This window comes from Delphinus delphis, chromosome 7, assembly GCF_949987515.2.
Source record: "Delphinus delphis chromosome 7, mDelDel1.2, whole genome shotgun sequence".
NCBI lineage: Eukaryota > Metazoa > Chordata > Mammalia > Artiodactyla > Delphinidae > Delphinus > Delphinus delphis.
The window spans coordinates 55530512-55549498 of NC_082689.1; the positions used below are offsets into that span (position 1 = coordinate 55530512).

The 18987-nt window shown below is 35.4% G+C and overlaps 1 protein-coding gene across 1 annotated transcript in view; it reads right to left on the bottom strand.

Annotated features, from left to right (window-relative positions):
- Window positions 1–115: 115 nt before the first annotated feature.
- AGPS (alkylglycerone phosphate synthase) overlaps window positions 116–18987 on the bottom strand; it is a 139184-nt gene continuing 120312 nt past the window's right edge. Inside the window, exon 20 of the mRNA XM_060016531.1 lies at window positions 116–5575. Within this exon, the coding sequence (XP_059872514.1) occupies window positions 5454–5575 (122 nt within the window). The 3' untranslated portion in view covers window positions 116–5453. The remainder of the gene's footprint in view (window positions 5576–18987) is intronic.

The following is an 18987-nucleotide window of genomic DNA, read 5'->3' on the forward strand; positions in this document are numbered from 1 at the left end:
TCAGTATCTGTGCACTTGTCATTCACTACTAGAGAGGCTACTTACGGGAACAGACTGTAAAGATTAGATGGAATCAACATGAAAAAATGCAACAATTTCCGTAACAATGAATGGTTTTGGTATTGTTTTATTTTTTTCCCAGCACATCTTAAAAATCACACATGGGCATTTGCTTATAGAACAGTACATTCTAGGAAAAGCAGTAAAAGGAGATCCAAACATACACTGAAAGCACAGTATATAGACTATGTGTTGAGCCCTTTGGAAAACAGTATGGCTCAGTCTGAACTGACAAAGCTATGCTGGACTCCCTTAAGAATTTTCCTTCCCACTACATATCCACTTTTAAGACTATTAATGTAAAGAGAAGAATTGTTTGTATGCATTAGTTACAGCAGTATAATGGCTTACATACAAGTGCTTACCCACATGTAGTTCCCAAAAGATGACTACAGTACTGGCAGGAATATGCACTGCCTTAGAGGAAGACTCAGGATAAGATATTATTCAAGTCAAGTTGTATCAGAGCCAAAGTATTTCACAGGCTTAGCGAAAAAGGACAAAAATTTAAAAATATAACCTACACATATTTCTCAGAAGATTTATCATTGTTCAGAAACAGAAATATTCATTATTCTGAAGGCACCATCACACACAAAAAGGACTGATCCCCAACATAAGGAATAGGAACCCACCCCCCTCCCCTCCTCCAGGCTCTGCTCCTCAGGGAGCTCTGTGAGCAAACACCCAAAACATGTAGGGGGTGTCTCCAGGACCGAGTATGCCACATCCACCAACCCACACCTTAGGGCTACTAAGTTGGGACACAAGGAATGAAAATGCAAGAAAGAAAGTACATGTAAATCCCACTGACTGAATAGGTGTATGTGAGAGTACAGGTCCACCACACAATTAGTTAAATATGCTAGAATAGGTGATTGAAACCAACACTGTGGAAAGGATCTTTTGTGTTTCCACACACAACTACTTCATTCCTGACGCGTTCTTGAAGAGGAATAGCCTTGAACTGCTACACAAGCTCTGGCCTTAAAGATTTATCCTCTCCCACTCATTTTAAATAATGGCTATTTCATGGAAAAAAAAATCCCAACAAGGCACTGTGAGCTTTTGGGGACATTCTTTAAATAGCTCAAAAAATAATTATTTAGAGAAACTTTATACCAGCACAAGCATTTCATGTCCTTTTTGGATATGTGAACAAGATTGCTTTAGGGGTTAAACAAGTTTCATAGGGTGCTTACAAAAAACACTGCCAACAATAAGATGCCTTAAAAACATGTATATATGCTGCTTAGAAATCCACACTAAAATATTTTTTTTCCTTCTCTCTCTCTCTCTCTCTTTCTGATTTCGAAGTTCAGAGTCTTTGAAAAATGCTCTTAATGATATTTAATGTGTTATTTTTGTCCCTTGTGGAAAAAAAAAGTATAAAATAATCTCCTTTGGGAACCAAAAAAGAAACCTTTTCATGTTCACAGAACTAAAGTTACTTAATTCTGTGATGGTTCTTTGGCTTCAGTGGTCCTTACTCACGTTTGTTAAGGAATTCTTGTGGTTAGGAGAGCACAAGAGCGCTCATTCTTTGAGGATCTTCCAAGGTTCAAATGGGAATGCTTCAGGTTCACAGGAGACTAAACACCTCCTAGGAATATAACATTGATTTAAAATAATTAGAGAGTAATAAAACCTAGCCAACAATATATTCATCTATAAATCCAAAAGGATTTAGTTATATTTAGGTTGTACTTGATAATGCTTCATCAATAAAATTATAAAAATTAATTGTTTTCAAATCAGAGGAAATATGAAGATGAAAAACTAAAATCGAAAGACAAACCCAGACGCAAACAGAAGAATGAACAGCTTCACACCCCCTCTGAAGAAAAAAATCTCTTAAACCCAGGTCCATTTTATTAATAATATAAGTTTCTATAATCTGTTGACATTACAGGTAGTTTTTACAGTTAAATTTCACACTAAAGACAAACACTGTTTGCTTTAGGGAGCAGAAAGCTGAGTAACTTACATCCTTCATGTTACACATTGTATTTCAATAGTTTAAAACAATCTTTTACACCTTCTGGATTTCCGCATCAATGTACTATATGAAATTAATGAGGATTAAATGTATATATTGACAGGTGGCTCATTTGGGAACGTGAAGCCTTGAGCAAAGGCAAGCTTTCATAAAGCCAAAGGTGATTCTGGATTCTTCAATCCTATCCTGGCACTTGTTATTTTCGGCTTTTCTCCCACCACGAGCTAAACCCTAATTAAAATCGAAATCGCCAAAGATTAAGTGGTAGCAAAAAGCTATTAAAGCTGTCCTTAACTCCTGTCCCAGTGCTTCTTAAAATGTAGATATGCTTCCCACAGAATTCCACCTTGGCTGCTTCAAGCACCAGCATGTGCAGTTTGTGCATCAATGCATAATAAATGTTTGTGTTCTACATTTACATAAAATAGATGTTCGACCAAACTCAGCCCATTTGAACAGCCAAGGCTACAGACTTCAGCTTGGTACCACAGGGCTTGTCTGATCAGCTATAGTTAAGAAGTTGCAGCTATAAAAGAATATGACAATGGAAAACCTCTGAAGCCAACATGCAAAAGTCATTTTCAAAACTGCAAGCTAGGACTCAGCTGTTACTAAGAGAATATTCTGAAAAAGAGGTTTTCTTGCAACCATCTGTATCTGGTTTAATACACACACTGATGGAAGTTCATCCTTCACTGCGTTTTTGTTTTCCAAAATACATCAACACAGCTCAGTATACTAGAATGCTTCCAGCTTCATAAACAGCTTTTAAGTAACAGTACTATAGTATGTAAGCATTTAGGAAGAAAACTCCCAATTCCTCAAGAGAGGAAAGAATTTAATCCTCTTTCTTTGTGGTAAAATGCTGGGCACAATAAACATGTGGCTTCTGCAATTCTTACTAAACTAAAAAAGCTCACGTTACTTAGCATAACACTAATAAACTCACTTATACACTGTAAAGTGCACCAAACATTAAGGCAGCTGTTTCTCTAGGGGTCAATAAAGCCTGTTCATACTGACTCTAGTATTCAATGCCATTTCTCACTAGCAGCAAGTTCCCATTCCCACTAAAATGTCAACCCAAATGTGACATCATCAAATAAAATATTAGAAATATGACTAATTTAAGAAAGACAAATCGGTGTTATGCAGTTATGCAGCTGAGGCACCTCTCAGAGGTGGATGCGTGGAAGCAGGGAAAGCCTTTCTGATTTACTAAATCAGAGTGAAACAGTACTGATGAGTGTTTATGTGTTTCAAAATGATCCCTGTAGAAATGATCCTAACTACAAAATGTAGTCATCACTACAAAATCAAGGTTGGAGAGTCATGCATGCATGGAAGAAAACAAACGCATAAATCACTAATTTCCATAAGGTTCATGTAGAATAGTGAACAATTTCAGGTGTTACATTTCCTAATTCTGAGGTTATTGAAATCTGAACTCCCTAGGAAAGAACGTTATAACAATCACGTGCAAAGGAATGGATCTGCTTATGAATCTGTAAGTTTTATTTTTAAAAAATTACTCAGAAACATGTATACACTCCAGTGAGATATTAGTATCGTAATAAATTTTACATTTTGATCACCAATTAGAGAAATTACTTTCATGAATAGATGCATTTCATAAAGCTGAGATTTTTATAATTTGAGAAGCAAGTGTAATTTCCTCATCAAGTATCTAACTATTTCAAATATCAAGGGCTTGAAGCAAAGATCTGCTGGAAATTTTATAATTAAAAATAAATCACCAATGAAGAGAGGCAGCATCTAATAAATAAATATTTAGTTTTTGTTGTTAAACTAATATTTCATTTTGATTTGCTTACAGATTTTATTAGTTTGAGGCCAATTTTATTTGTTAAAAATTATCATTTTGAAGTCTTAAAAATATCATTTTGTGAATCAATTTTAGATTTTCTGGTTAAGGCTACTTCAGATATAAAAGGTATCAAACTGCCCAAAAATACTTTGGAGCTGTTGCTACATAGACAGACAGTGTGTCCTTTTAAAGGATAGTCTGCATTCTGACTCATATTAGCTGATCAAATATTAATTCTAAAAAAATTATCAAAAGTTAAGTACTACATTAAGAAAAGAATCTGTCTCAAAATGTGAACCATGAACCTTGACAGACAGTGATTCAAAGTAATCATTTCATTTATTTTAATATCCAGGTTTGAATGTAAAAATGTTCACTAAATGTGGTTAACGTTCTCCCTATTGTTTAAGAAATATGATATTTCAAACTTTTGATTATGGTATGTGTAATACATTATATTTTTTAATTTAGGTTAAACCAGTAATTCAAAAAAGGCATTAAACCATTATTAAAAACTAAATTGAAACTTTACTTTTATATGGAAATTTATCATGTTGTTTGGGTTAATTTTTTTTAAGAAGGTTTTTTGTCATTGAAACTGTTGAGGTTTTCAAATTCAGTAGCTGAATGATGACTGTGTTTCTTTAGCCAAAACAGTTCTTTGAACTGGAGACATTCAGTGTAAGAAGTCTTCCCTCTTCTGCTCCTGTTGTAGCTTCTTCTGCATCTCAGCAACAAGAATGTGAAATGAGAAACATTAGAACTCTAAGTTGAATAAAGACATTCCTTTCATGGTAAACCTGTTCTTCACATACAATGAGTGATAAGTCAGCTTTTCTTATAAAACATATTATGAATGAATTAGGATATAACAATATGTTATCTCAGTGATACAAATACAACTCATACCTCAGTAGAAACAGAAACATGGAGAACAAAAACATGTCCCCTGACAGAATAAAGCATACTAATGATTTAAGGTTTTAAAACTGTATACTAATTTCAAAGAAAAATGTAGGCCAAGCACCTTACAGAACTGAAGGCTTCCTAAATAAGAGGCTGCCTATATTCTTTCATGGGTATTCCCCCTTAATGACCTATTCACACTAGAATGCACTCTTAAAAAAACATACATGTATATCACTCCTCAGTGGAATCCTTCCCTAGATAGCTGCTTCCCAGAAACGTTCTTTTAAAAAAGAGGCTAGAGAAACAATAGATGACACCAAAATCTGGCTTTGTTCCTAAGAAGAAGCATCAATACAAAACAGCTGGCAGCATCTTCTTCTGAAATTAACCACTGGCAGCCTTGTGCTGCCTGACTGAAATTTGAAATGACAACCAGTTGGCTGTAAACTGATACACCTACAATGAGAGAGATTTAGGAATACCATCTGTCAATCCATAGATGTAGAAACAAAACAAACTACAGAATGAAACAAACTTATTTTAAACCAACAAACAAAGGTAGCTGAAATAAAGTCCATGATATATCTGATTACTGGTATAACCATAGTTAAAAGACTTAAAAAAAAAGTGACATTTTTCTTAACAATAGTAATGGATTTATAAAAGGTTTCTGTTTCCAAAGATGTTATTGGGGTCCACATATTCCTTGACAGACTTCAGCATCCCAAAGCCGACATCAGAGATACTTTCCTTTAGCCACTGCTTCCGTAACTTGCCCACTGGAAAAACAAAATCAAAAATGCTTCAATATACACTATGATGCTGGGAACCAATCAATCTTATGACCATGAATGAACAAACACTGTGTGATAAATGCTTTTATTCAAAAATGAGAAATGTTTTGCTGTATTTGATTTATTGAGCCCACCAGACTATCAAGCTCATTAAGCTCAGTGTACTCCCAGGGGAGCCTGTGCTCCACAGTGTCTCCTTTCTTTGTAAACTGTAAAATGGAGATGAAGGGAGCCTGCACTGAGATTATGGCCCATTTTACAAATAACAAAATGAGAAAAACATGCATTTCAAAAGAACCCGCCTCCTGTCTTTACCAGAACATGCCAAAGTTTCAGAGAAAATAAAGTTAACTAAAGAAAACATATCCAGATGAATTTGCTGGGTATACTACAGCAAAAATTGACAAGCTAGATATCCATAAAATATTTTGAGAACAAAAGCTTTTTAAAAATTGAGAAAATCTGAACTTTGGGCTTAAGAAAAAAATCTGGTTATGAGCTTTCCATTTGCATTTTCTTTTCATATGACTTTAAAATAAATTTGCATGTTCAAATAATTGTTATTTTCTTCCTATTATTTTTCCAGAATTAGAGTTATTTTAGGCACTAAATAAATCAAACACCTAAACCATTTTAAATTTAATTATCTGCTTTTATACACTGTATCACGTTCCCCTTCTTTGTTTCTAAGTCTTGCTAATTTATTCTGAGAATAACGAATATAATCGTTAGCAGCATAAATTATATTTTAAAAGGCATTCAACGAAAATGTAACCTTTTCTAAGCAGAACTTTTATAAGAAAGGATATGTACTTAATCTATAAAAGAATTCTGAAATGTCAATTTGCTTTGGCATTAAAAAGCAAAGCAGGATGCTGATTTATCTATGGGAAAATGGATAAATCTTATTTACGGGTAGGATTATTTGTGGTTAGTACTTTTCAAATGTATTGTAATAATTGAATTCAAATGGTCATTTTCCACAAATGTTCATTAATGATTCAAAGTCATCAGCAGCGATTTAATTGGCCAACTAAAATGGGAAGCCTTCTTTCATTAAAGTATTCAGCCTGTCATTCTAAAATGCACTCTCATTCATCAAGCTTCAGTGATCCACCACAGCATCTCCCTTTTGGAAAACTTAAATACCATTTTAAGCTCAACTCAAACCGTCTTTTGTGTCCAGTGCTCCAGGAAACCACCAGTTGTCATTAAAATAATAAATAGCATGACATTCTCAGAAAGCAAAATATTTCTGCTTGGCTTCTAGAAATAAAGAAGCATTGCTGGTATTAAGATGAGGAAAAATGCTCTACAGCAGGAAAAAGAAATCTTAAATTCAAAAGAAAAATTCTGTTTAAAAGAGCTCTAAAACCAGAAGCCAAACAGTACAAACTGCTATTCATGCAATCTCTACCACCTAAAAGATGTTCTACCAGGTCCTCCTACGATCTCCCTAAGGGACAACTCACCGCAATGCCTCAGCCTTAGTTTTCTCATATGCAAAGGGATTAGAAGCTACTGAATCTTTTCACTCCAAATATCCTACGATTTTTGCACTTAGAAAAAGTTACAAATCAGTTATTTCCAGATTTGCTCCAAGGTATTAAAAGAAAAAAAAAAAAAAACTACTCTGTGAATGGTAGAAGTGGCATTATTATAAGCTACCAGCACTGAGGCAACTCAAGAGAGTGGGATAAAAAGCAGTCAATGCCAGTCTCCACTGTTATCTGTAATATAGTTTCACTGAATGTGTCCTGTGGTTATGGATGTAATTGTCCTGAAAAGACTGCAAACAACTGCTCCGACAAGATGGAGCACATTAGAACCTCAGCAGGATGCCCAACAGCTAGCTCGTCTGCCTCGTTTTACACCTCTAGTAATAATCCAATTCCACAAGGAGCTGAACCATCCTCTGAGAAGCCACCCAACAGCCACTGCATATTTAATGAAGTCGCTCACCAAGCGCTGGAAAACAGAAGGTGCTTGAAGTGCATCATTAGTTCTGTCAGAAGGATAATTTACACATCTATCTTGTCAAATTTTCTATGGTTTATACTTTTACAATAATCAATCTAACATACATTTGATTAGTGAACTAGAAAGTTAAAAAAATAAAAGGCAGTACAGGCAGCATAGCTGTGGCCCCTCAAAAACATATCTGATAAAATAATTTAACCCCTTGATGGCCTGATGGCAGAGGTCTGTAAGCTTCTTCTGTTAGTGATAACAGAATTTGAACTGAGGTCAGAAATCACAGTTTATGCAATTGAAGGGACTAGAAATCTTTTTGGATTTGCTTAACAATTTAAGTCAACTACATTACAGGATAAATGTACACAGAGAAAAGAGAGTTTAAGTAAAAACGCTTAATAAGCGTTTATAATACGAGATTATTGGAAATAGTCTTCATAAAATTCTAGAGAACCTTCTCTGGCTGCCTCAGATGAATTGATAAATTAAAAAAGCAACAATGAAACATCGAAGGCCCTAATCCCAAAGATGGGATCATACTTCAAAGTAGAAGACTTTTATTCTAGAGTTAAACAACAACAATAATAATGCCATTTGTACAATCTTTATTTGCACTGCTAGGCATTTTAGAAATTAGCTTATTATACTGATCTGGACATGTGTAACACACGTGTGTGCACAACTATATAGTAGCTGCTTACATATCTGTAGACTCATTTTCAGAAAAGGAAGCATGCCATACTAAAGGGGAGAATGGATGAATGAAAACAGCAAATAACAGGTGGCCAAAGACTACTTCAACATTCCTTGTATGTACAGTTATCCATGAAAAGTCATGTGTACCTTCATACCACATGAAGCTTATTCCTCTTTCCAGACCTGGATTACCTGATGTGGGGTATTCATGACTACTGACTCAGCTACACTCCTGTGACTTCTGATCCTCTAGAAGTGTAAACCTAGCTTGAGAGCCAACACTAGAGCTACAAAAAGCCAAATCCACCATTTTTGAAAATAAGAAAGAGATCCCGTATTCCATAATTCTCATTTTTTTCTACATATTCAATGCTCAAAATACTTAAGCCAGGTATTTAAGAGTCTTAGATGTATTTTTAAAGGTACAAAAATCATAGGCCAGCCAAATACAGAAAACTAATGGAGGAAATTCTTTGTCTGCTTAAATTAAAAGTGGAGTTCACTTTTTTACGATTTAATTTCTTATACTGTATATACAGACAGAATAAAATAAGTATTTTGTGTTTTTTCCATAATATACAGTACATTTAAAAATTATACTTTGGGGACTTCCCTGGCGGTCCAGTGGTTAAGACTTCGCCTTCCAACGCAGGGGGTGTGGTTTGATCCCTGGTTGGGCAACTAAGATCCCACATGCCTTGCGGCCAAAAAGCCAAAACATAAAACAGAAGCAATAGTGTAACGATTTCAATAAAGACTTAAAAAATGGTCCACATCAAAAAAAAATCTTAAAAAAAAATTATACTTTGGAACAGAGAAAATAGAAGCTTTTTGAAATCACAGGCTCAACAGTCCCCTTTGGATGCTAACAGCCCCAAGAAATAATATATTTTGTGGGAAGATCAACAGCAAAGAATGAACAGACATGTATATAAGAGGGATGGGTAATGGGAGTCTTGTGTGTGGAAAATGTGAACATGTTGGCCAGCCTAGCCACCAAAAATTATCTGGAACTAATCTTTGTGGTCTAAGGGACTGAAGACTTAGCAGAAACTACCTAATAATCTCATCTTAAAAGGGACACATCTAGGGTCTGCTAGCCAGAGTTCTTTTTAGCTAAATTAAAAACTCTCTGAATTATGAATTTGATTACAAGGCTGAAAAGACTTATTATACACTTATTTAAAAAACAAATCATGGGCTTCCCTGGTGGCACAGTGGTTAAGAATCCGCCTGCCAATGCAGGGGATATGGATTTGAGCCCTGGTCTGGGAAGATCCCACATGCCACGGAGCAGCTAAGCCTGTGCACCACAACTACTAAGGCTGTGCTCTAGAGCCTGTGCTCTGCAACAAGAGAAGCCACTGCAATGAGAAGCCTGCACACTGCAACGAAGAGTAGCCCCCACTCACTGCAACTAGAGAAAGCCCGCACACAACAACGAAGACCCAACTCAGCTACAAATAAAAATAAATAAAATGAATTTATAAAAAAATTAAAAACAAATTATGAAATGGGCTGTACATTTAGAAGATTACTGAAGCTGAAGCTCAGAAGGAGAATTTAGCCAAAGTTAAAAGCACCTAACCGTTATTGAAATAACAGTGTTTTGAAAGTTCTACTTTGGGCATCCTGGATACCTTTTTAACACTATTCTACAGGTCAGATTTAAAAAAGAAAATCTAGATTTAGCTTCTTGTATGAGTGATCTGAGCACTGACTTTGTATTTCAAGATTTAATTAATCCAACTAAACTACTGGTGGATTATCTAAGGAACTAGCGCTAAAGGGACACCAACCTCCTGTCAGATGAGCTTCTGGCCCCGTGCAACTTGATCTGTACTGATGAGAAAAGAGAAGGACAATGGACAATTTCCACTCTTTCTGGTATCTGGTGATCTGACTATGATGATGTTTCTTTGGGAGGGAGTGGCGTGGGGTAGAACGTTCAACCTGAAAAGAGGGTTTAGTTGTCCATCTGTTTGTGCTATAAGGCACTTGTGTGTGGGGTAGAGCATTCAACCTGCAAAGAGGATTTAGTTGTCCGTCGGTTTGTGCTCTAAGGCATCTGTGTGTGTGTGTTTGGCTTTGGTGGAGGTACATGCTGAAGCCAACAGGTTTCCAGCTGAGGGATGTGAATACCCAGCTTTTCAAGACACATGAGATGGGACTATGAATACCACGGAGTCTAATTTAACGCTTAGTGGATACTTAAAGTCACGTTTGATTTATTAAGTCATCTGACATATTTTCTACTACTAATGAAACTTCTGACATCAAGATGAAAGATTCATAGATAATTAAAATCTGGTATTATAAGATTTTTCTCTTATTAAATATTTTTATATGTCAGTTTTCTTTATGCTAAGGTTTTATCTGTGCAGTTTATATAGCAGCTCTAAGATCTTACAGATCCTTAAATAGGTCTTTAGAGATGATGAAATAGAAAAAAAAGCCTGAATTATCAAGGTAATAACAGATCACAAGAGCTGGATTCAATCTGTCTTCAGAACACAATCAAGTGCTAATTCTGCTAACATCCCCAAAAGATGGCTTGACACGCTCAAAGTTTAAACCAAGTGGCAATTAATGCCTATACAACAGAGCTGAAAGCAAGTAAATGGCCAAATAACATGAAATAGATAAGGACAGTCAACATGATATGCTCCTTGAAGACTAGGGCCATGTTTTATTCATTTTTGTAGTCCTGTTGCATAATATAGTGTATGCCACACAGTAAGAATTCAAAAAATGTTAGTTAAAAAATAAATGTTGAACCACAGTTATCTGTAAGCCATTTTAGATAAGATGTAAGGATGCAAATATCCAGGGAAAGGCAATCTGGGTTTCCTTAATTTCCTTTGGTTTTATCTGCCTTGCATTCCCTATATTCTGACATTATTTCTTGGATATACTCAGAGCTATTCTGTATTAGCTAAGATAGGAGAAGGTATGTCACAGAACCTAACTCTCTTTTCCTTCAAATCTCTAGGAGCCTTTGGACTATATCAATAGCTCTCAACAGAGGCAATTCTGCACCCTAAGGGACACTAAGCAATGTATAGAGAAGTTTTTGGTTGTCATAACTGGGGCGATGTTACCAGCATCTAGTGGGCAGGGGCCAGGGATGCTGCTAAACATACTACAATGCACAGGACGGCTCCCACACAAAGAATCTAGTCAAAAATGTCAACAGTGACAAGACCAAGAAATCTCGGACTATATGTTTACAAAGGTCTGTCTCCTAGGAGCCCGAACAATTTCCATAAAAGCAACATATCTTCACTGCTACAACCAACTGGATTAGCAGTGAATGGCTTTTACTATAGCAAGGTGACCTTGTTCTAAATTTGAGGCTACTGACCAAACTGAAAGAAGTTCTGGAAAAAGTGGTAGACAGAAGTTATACTCTGAGAAAACCTACCATTAATGACAAATGCTAGTTTATTTCAGAACTTAACTCCTAAAGACTTGCATCTAATATCTACTGAAAAAAACTTTTAAGCCGTATTTGTGGGCCATTTTCCCAGCCAATGTGTGAAAATATATATGTAATAAAGCTTCACAGCACTGTCTGGTAGAACTTCCTGTGTCGATAGAAATGTTCTGTATCTGCAGTATTTAACACAGTAGCCCCTAGCCACATGTGGATATCAAGCACTTGAAAGGTGGCTGCTGCAAATGAGGAAATACATTTTTATTTCACTTTAATTAATTTAAATTTAAATAGCCACAAGTACTCTAGTGATTTCTATGTTAGACACCAAAGACAGAACATTAAAAATTAACTTTACCTAAAGTTACTTCTAACAGATCTTACACTTGAAAATATCTATTAGGATTAACTGTCTGCTAATCACCTGAAACTGACTATAAAAAGTTAATTATTCTCTAACAATATAATAATGTAGTAGAGGTATTCTGAGACTAACACCTAGCACTTAGAAGAGTCTTGGTCATAAAATTGCTAGGGAGAAAAAGTTCTCTTTAGAGGTCCAAAGAGAAGTGGTATTATCTAAGCCACCTACTCTCTCCTAGTGGCTGAGAAAATACACCTGAAGCTGGAAGTTACTACAGGTATATATAGCACAAGGTAAGAGATGGCAAACACAACGTTGTCCCTGCCCTTTGTCTGGGACTGGGCATCTGTAATTGCAAGGGTAGGAAGGAGCAGGGAACAATACATTCTTACAACAGATTTTCTGTCAGCTCTCAAATCTGTTCATCCTATGACACAGCTGAAATAGTTAAATGCTCAATTACATCATGGATTAAATTGGCTTTTACAGTCTGGTCTTAGAATCTCACTATTTACAACATTGCTTCAGTGGAAAAATATTATAATCAACTTTAAGTTTTGTGAGAAAAAGCCAATAACAAAGAAGAAACTGAAGGAAAAAAAGTTAAGGGTAAAACAAACTTTCTGCTACCTTATGGTAATCTGATAAAGATTCAATATTGGAAAGGCTATACTCATCTGGTAGCTATCAAAAGACCAAAATCACAACCAGCATATTGACACTGATATAGTCAAGATACAGAACATATCCGTCCCCACAAGGATTCTTGTGTTGCCTATTTATAGTCATCCCCACCCCACACCCAACTCCTGGAAACCACCAATCTGTTCTCTATTTCTCTAATTTTGTCATTTCAAATATGTTGTAGAAATACTATCACACAGAATGCAACCTTTCAGAATTGGCTTTTTTTCACTCAGCATAATTTCCTGGAGATTCATCCAAGTTGCTGCATGCGTTAATGGTTCGTTTCCCCTTACCGCTGAGTCGTATTCCATGGTATAGACGTACCACAGTTTGTTTAGCCATTTAATGGTTGAAGGACATCTGAGCTTACTCCAGTTTGGGACTACTATGAGTAATCTGCTCTGAATATACATATACAGGTTTATGTTTTCAATTCTCTGGTATAAATGCCCAATAGTATAATTGTTGGGTTGAATGGTAGTTACATGTTTGATTTTATAAGAAACTGCCAACTGTTTTTACAGAATGACTGTACCACATTATGTTCCAACCAGTAATGTATGATTGATCTAATTTCTCTACATCCTTGCCAGCATGACACTGCCACTATTTTTTTATTTTAGCTTTCTGATAGGTGGATAGTGGTTTCTCTTGTGGTTTTAATTTGCATTTCCCTAATGGTTATTGATGTTGAACATCTTTTCATGTAATTATTTGTCATTTGTATATCCTCTTCAGTGAAATGATTCTTCATGTCTTTTGCCCAGTTTCTAATTGAATTGTTTGTATTTTACTATTGAGTTTTGAGAGTTCTTTATATATTATAGATATAGGTCTTTTATTGGATATGTGGTTTGCACATATTTTCTCTTACTCTGTAGCCTAACTTTTCATCCTCTTAACAGTCTTTCACAGAGCAAACATTTTTAATTTTGATGAGATCCAATTTATCAATTTTTCCTGTAATGGATTGTACTCTGGGGGAACAGTCTGAGAACTCTTTGCCCAACTCTAGATCTTGAATATTTTCTCGTTTTTTTTCTAAAAGTTTTATTATTTTATGTTTTACATTTAAGCATATTATCTGTGTTGAGTTAATTTTGGCGTAAGGTTCAGATCAAGGTTCTTTTTTTTTTTTTTTTAACCTATCAATGTACAATTGTTCCAGCACCATTTGGTGAAAAAGCTATATACCTCCTCCACTGGACTGCTTTATGCCTTTGTCAAAATTGGTTGGACATATTCGTGTGGGTCTATTTCTGAGCTCTCTATTCTGTTCCATTGATCAATATGTCACTCTTCCAATACCACACAGTCTTGATGACTGTATATTATAAGTCTTGAAATCAGGTAAATTGATTCCTATGACTCTGTTCTTTTTTCAGAATTGTTTTAGCCATCTAGTTCCTTTGCCTTACCATATAAATTTGAGAATAATCTTTTCTATATCTACTAAAAATCTTTCTGAAATTTTGAAAGCAATTGTATTAAATAGGTAGATCAATCTAGGGAGAATTGACATCTTTATACCATGTCGTTTTCTACCAATCCATGAACACATCTCTCCATTTATTTAGGTCTTTGATTTTTTTCATCAGCATTCTGTTATTTTCAGAACACAGATCCTGTATATATTTTATTAGATTTATGCATAGGCATGTACATATTTTGTTAATTTAAATGTTTAATTTGGAGCATATGTAAATGGTACTTGCATTTTAAATCTCAGTTTCTATATGCTTGTTGTTAATATATAGAAATGCAATTGATCTTGGTGTGTGCTCTTGTATTCTGCGATCTTGCTGATCTTGTTCTAGTAGATTTTTTGGGGTGGGGGGCAGATTTTCTACACAGACAATCATGTCATCTATAAACAGCAATAGTTTCATTCATCCTTTCCAATCTGTATGTCTTTTATTTCACACTATAGGTTTTTAACAAAGTTGATCTTTTGCTCATTATTTCGAGTAGTCTCTTTTTACTTTTAAAGTTCCTCATACTATTGGATTATGTTAAGACCACAAAAACTGTTAAGAGCAGCTACCCCATAATTATTCTCTGAACAATAGGAAATAATTTTAGTTAGATAAAGACATCAATATTTAAACTAAGACTGGTTATATTTAATCAAGGTTTTTTACTTCCTGACAAGGCCTTAGGTATAATTTTAGCAAATGAACAACTTAAAAACTTAAGTCGTAAATTGAAATTTAAATATATGGCTGACATAAACGCTGCTGTTTAAACTGACCAGCTCGTCAGTTACAAAAACAAGCACTATGAAGATTAAGTTAAGCAGGCTTTATATTTCCTATAGCCTCCAGTTCCAGACTACATCTGTTTTCTTTGATACACAAAACCAGAGTTAAAATAGCTCCATTTATCACAGCATGATTGTAGGCAGACAAACCAGCCTGTCTGTTTCCAGATAGTGAAAGCAACTGTTATTAATCACAATTACAGGCCAAACCCTCTAAGAGAAACTGCATCAATACTCTCCCAACCCCCAGCCCTTCTACTTTTGAACTCAAAAATGGTACTGAGAATGTCATGATACTGCCTGAAGGTCAGCAACTAAAGATGCTCCTATGAGGTTGCCTTGAGTTTTAAGTTCAGGATGCAAATTAAGGAAAATCTTTTCTACACATATAAAAAGCAATCTTTTGAGAGCTCTATTATTAACTTAGAAGGATAATTAAACCCATTCTATTTAAAATTTATATGGAAAGATTTCTGCTTTATGAAACTATATTGAATAGCACAGGATATTTGAAATTTACAAATTAGATGATTAACTTTAAGCAGAGAAGCATGTATGAAAATAGACATTTTTTATAGCAAATTTTGTTGCCAATTATGCTGCTCTTTCATACAGATTGTAACAGAACCTCCTATAGGGTGAGACTAACTGCAGGTTATAGATGAAAATATTAAGACAATTGTTGAATTATATTCCTTGAATATATGGGTCTTTTTCAAATAAACTATAACCCTTTCTTCAATGGTTAGAGTAGGGGGTTAAGAATACAAACCAGAGTTTCACTTGGTGCTGTCTACTGCTTTTATTTTTTTAGAAGACTACTGTTTCTTAAGCACCTACTATATGCAGGACACTTCTGATGCTTTATATACATTATCACACTTAAGTGTTACAATAATCTGAGGTAGGTACTATTCCCATTTTGCAGATGAGAAAACTGCAGCTCAGAGAAGTTATTTCCCTAAGGTCACACAGGTAGTTAAGTACAGAGCCAAGAGTCAAATACAGATTTGATTCCAAAGCCTATGTTTTTTCCCCTCTGTTTGTAAGCCTCTCAAACTTGCATTTGTTTTAAGATAAAGGCTTAAATGGAATCTTACATATATAATACATCTACGGAAGAACACTAAAATGGCTGGTGTTGGGCAGTTGTAGTGAAAGGCACATTATTTTACCCTACTTTTCCACTGAATAACTGACTCTGCTAATACACATTCTCAGAAATATTATGGAATAAACTGAGCCTTTTCATGATTAAACATGACCCTATATTCAAACAAGGCCTGATTATTAAACGTTTGAAGCTAAATTAGCAAGGAGACTAATGCCATTCTAACATGAAAGATTCAGAGATGTCTGAGAATTTGCAAAATTGCCCCAAATTCTGTGAGCGCTTGGACACTTAACTACACACGTAACATATTTATTGAGCATCTACTTCTATGTAGAACAGCCAGTCACTGTTCTAGGGACTGGGGAACACAGTGACGGACAAGATACAGTCAGTAACCTCATTGAACTTATTCGAATGAGGAACACATAAACTATACAAGAGAATAGGGAAGACGCCTCTAAGAAGGTGACATTTTGATCAGAGATCTTCATGATGGGAAAGTGAGCCATGCAAATAAATATCTGGCGGCGGGGGCGGGGGGAACAAGAGAAAGAACAGCAGGAAGAGACGGAATAAATAGCAAACGCCTTGAAGGGGGAAGAGGGTTGATATGCCTGAGAAATAGCAAGAAGGACACTACTGCTGGAGGGAAAAAGTAGTAAGAGATGAAGACAGAGAGATAAAACACACAATGTATATCCTTGAAGAACCTAATAAGGACTTCGGATTTTATTCTGAATGTGAGGAGAAAATAATGAATTTTAAAAAGATTACTTGGGCAGCAAGAGAGATGACAGCAGGGGAACAGGAGTGAAGGTGGACAGACCAATTAAGAGGCTGCAATTGTCCCAGCAAGAAAAAACAGTGATTTGAACTAGGGTGGTGGTGGTGATCCCTTCTGGTATTTGGGAGTCATCAGCATAAGGATGGTGTTTTAAGTCCTGGGACTGAAGTAATCATTGAGGGAGTGAGGAAACACGGAGGAACGATCTGGCTCTGGGCTGAGCCCTGGAGCACGCCAGTGTTTATAAAGTGGTTTAGAAGACAACCTAGCAAAGGGAAAGCATCTTCATTTTACCAGCACATACGAAATATATTTTGTGTTCAGGCTTACCTAGTTTCTTTTTCAAAGCCATAGAGGAATCCAAGTAGTTCAGAATTTGTTTACACACAGTCATATTTTTGACTGCATGAAAATAAAAAATATGAGAAATGTGATAGAAATAAAAGATTCCTATTTAAATGAGGCAGAACCTCTCAATAAATTAATATGCAATCAAACCTTGCTACATTGAAGTTCAAGTTAATAATTTCTAAAATTAAATTATTTCATCAACCTTGGAGTCTTCAACAAAAAAAGGCTTATAAGCCTAGAACCTGAAAATGCACATAAATTATACAAGGAGTTTTATTGTAACATGATCTGACCTGCATTTGTTTTATTACCTGATACTGCTGACATGTTAGAAACCTATAATCAGGAAGTATAAAAACAACCAGAAAGTCAAACTGACTTATGTGCAAGAACTGAGAAAACAATGAAATAGCTATGATGAGGAAATTAAAATGTTCATTCATTTCTGTTTTAACATCTAAAGCAGGACAAGCAACTAACTTAGTGTTAAAATTAAAGAAACAGAGGTTTTATATTTTAAAAGAGAAAGACTAATGTTTAGTATTTCTTCTCATATACTTTTAAATGCATGTGCCTCTTTTCAAAGGCTTTCAATTTCAATCTTTTTAGCTTTTGGCCTATTTTCACTATTATGTTCTTAAGTCAGAGGACAAGGACCCTGAAGCAGGATGAACTGAGTTCAAACTCAAATTCTGGCACTAACAACTATTGCTGATACTTTGAAGTTACTGTACACTCAGAGGCTTAATATATCTTCATCTGAAAGACAGGAACAATATCTACTCCACGGCATTTTGATCAGGATTAAAGGAGACTGTCATGCAGAGCACCTAGCAAATATTTACAGCTTTATATATGTTAATTCCTTTCCCTATTTTATCTTCCTTCTCTTTGATGTTTTAACATCTATAGCATTTACATGTTTATTAAAGTCACCTTTTGAGTGCTTTTCAAAGAAAATGGGAGACTCTTGGTTAAAATATGATGATATCATAAACCTACCAGTTTTGATCAGCAGCCTTTTGAAATGCTATAATATTTTACTTTACTGGACTGTAAGATCCTTCAAGGGAAGGACTACCATTCTTTGAAATCCTATTGCCTAGTGGACCAGTAATATTTATAATGTGGAAAACATATTATACAACAATATTAAAAAGCATTAGGGGGCTTCCCTGGTGGCGCAGTGGTTGAGAGTCCACCTGCCGATGCAGGGGATGCGGGTTTGTGCCCCGGTCCGGGAAGATCCCACATGCCGCAGAGCGGCTGTGCCCGTGAGCCGTGGCCGCTGAGCCTGCACATCGCCTGTGCTCCGCAATGGGAGAGGCCACAACAGTGAGAGGCCCGCGTACCGCAAAAAAAAAAAAAAAAAAGGCATTAGGCATACTTGGTATCAAAAATATCCCAGGAGCTATTTGTATTTTTTGCTTTGGAATCAAGAATTGAATAATCATGATCTTTTGGTTAATTAAGGTTTATATCTTTTCAACTATTCTTTAAATTAATTTCTATTTGTTTACTGAATAATAAAACAGATTATTAACCACAGCTTTCACAAATAAAGTCTAAGTCTCAAATAAATTTGTACTAGAATTACTTAACTCTTTATTATTTTAAATTTGTGTGTATTTTTTTTTTTCCTGTAATGACAGCTTCACATATACATTATTTCAAGTATGTTTATGTAGGTTATGTTAGAGCCTGCTAAGAAGCTCTCAGTGTCTGGGGTGT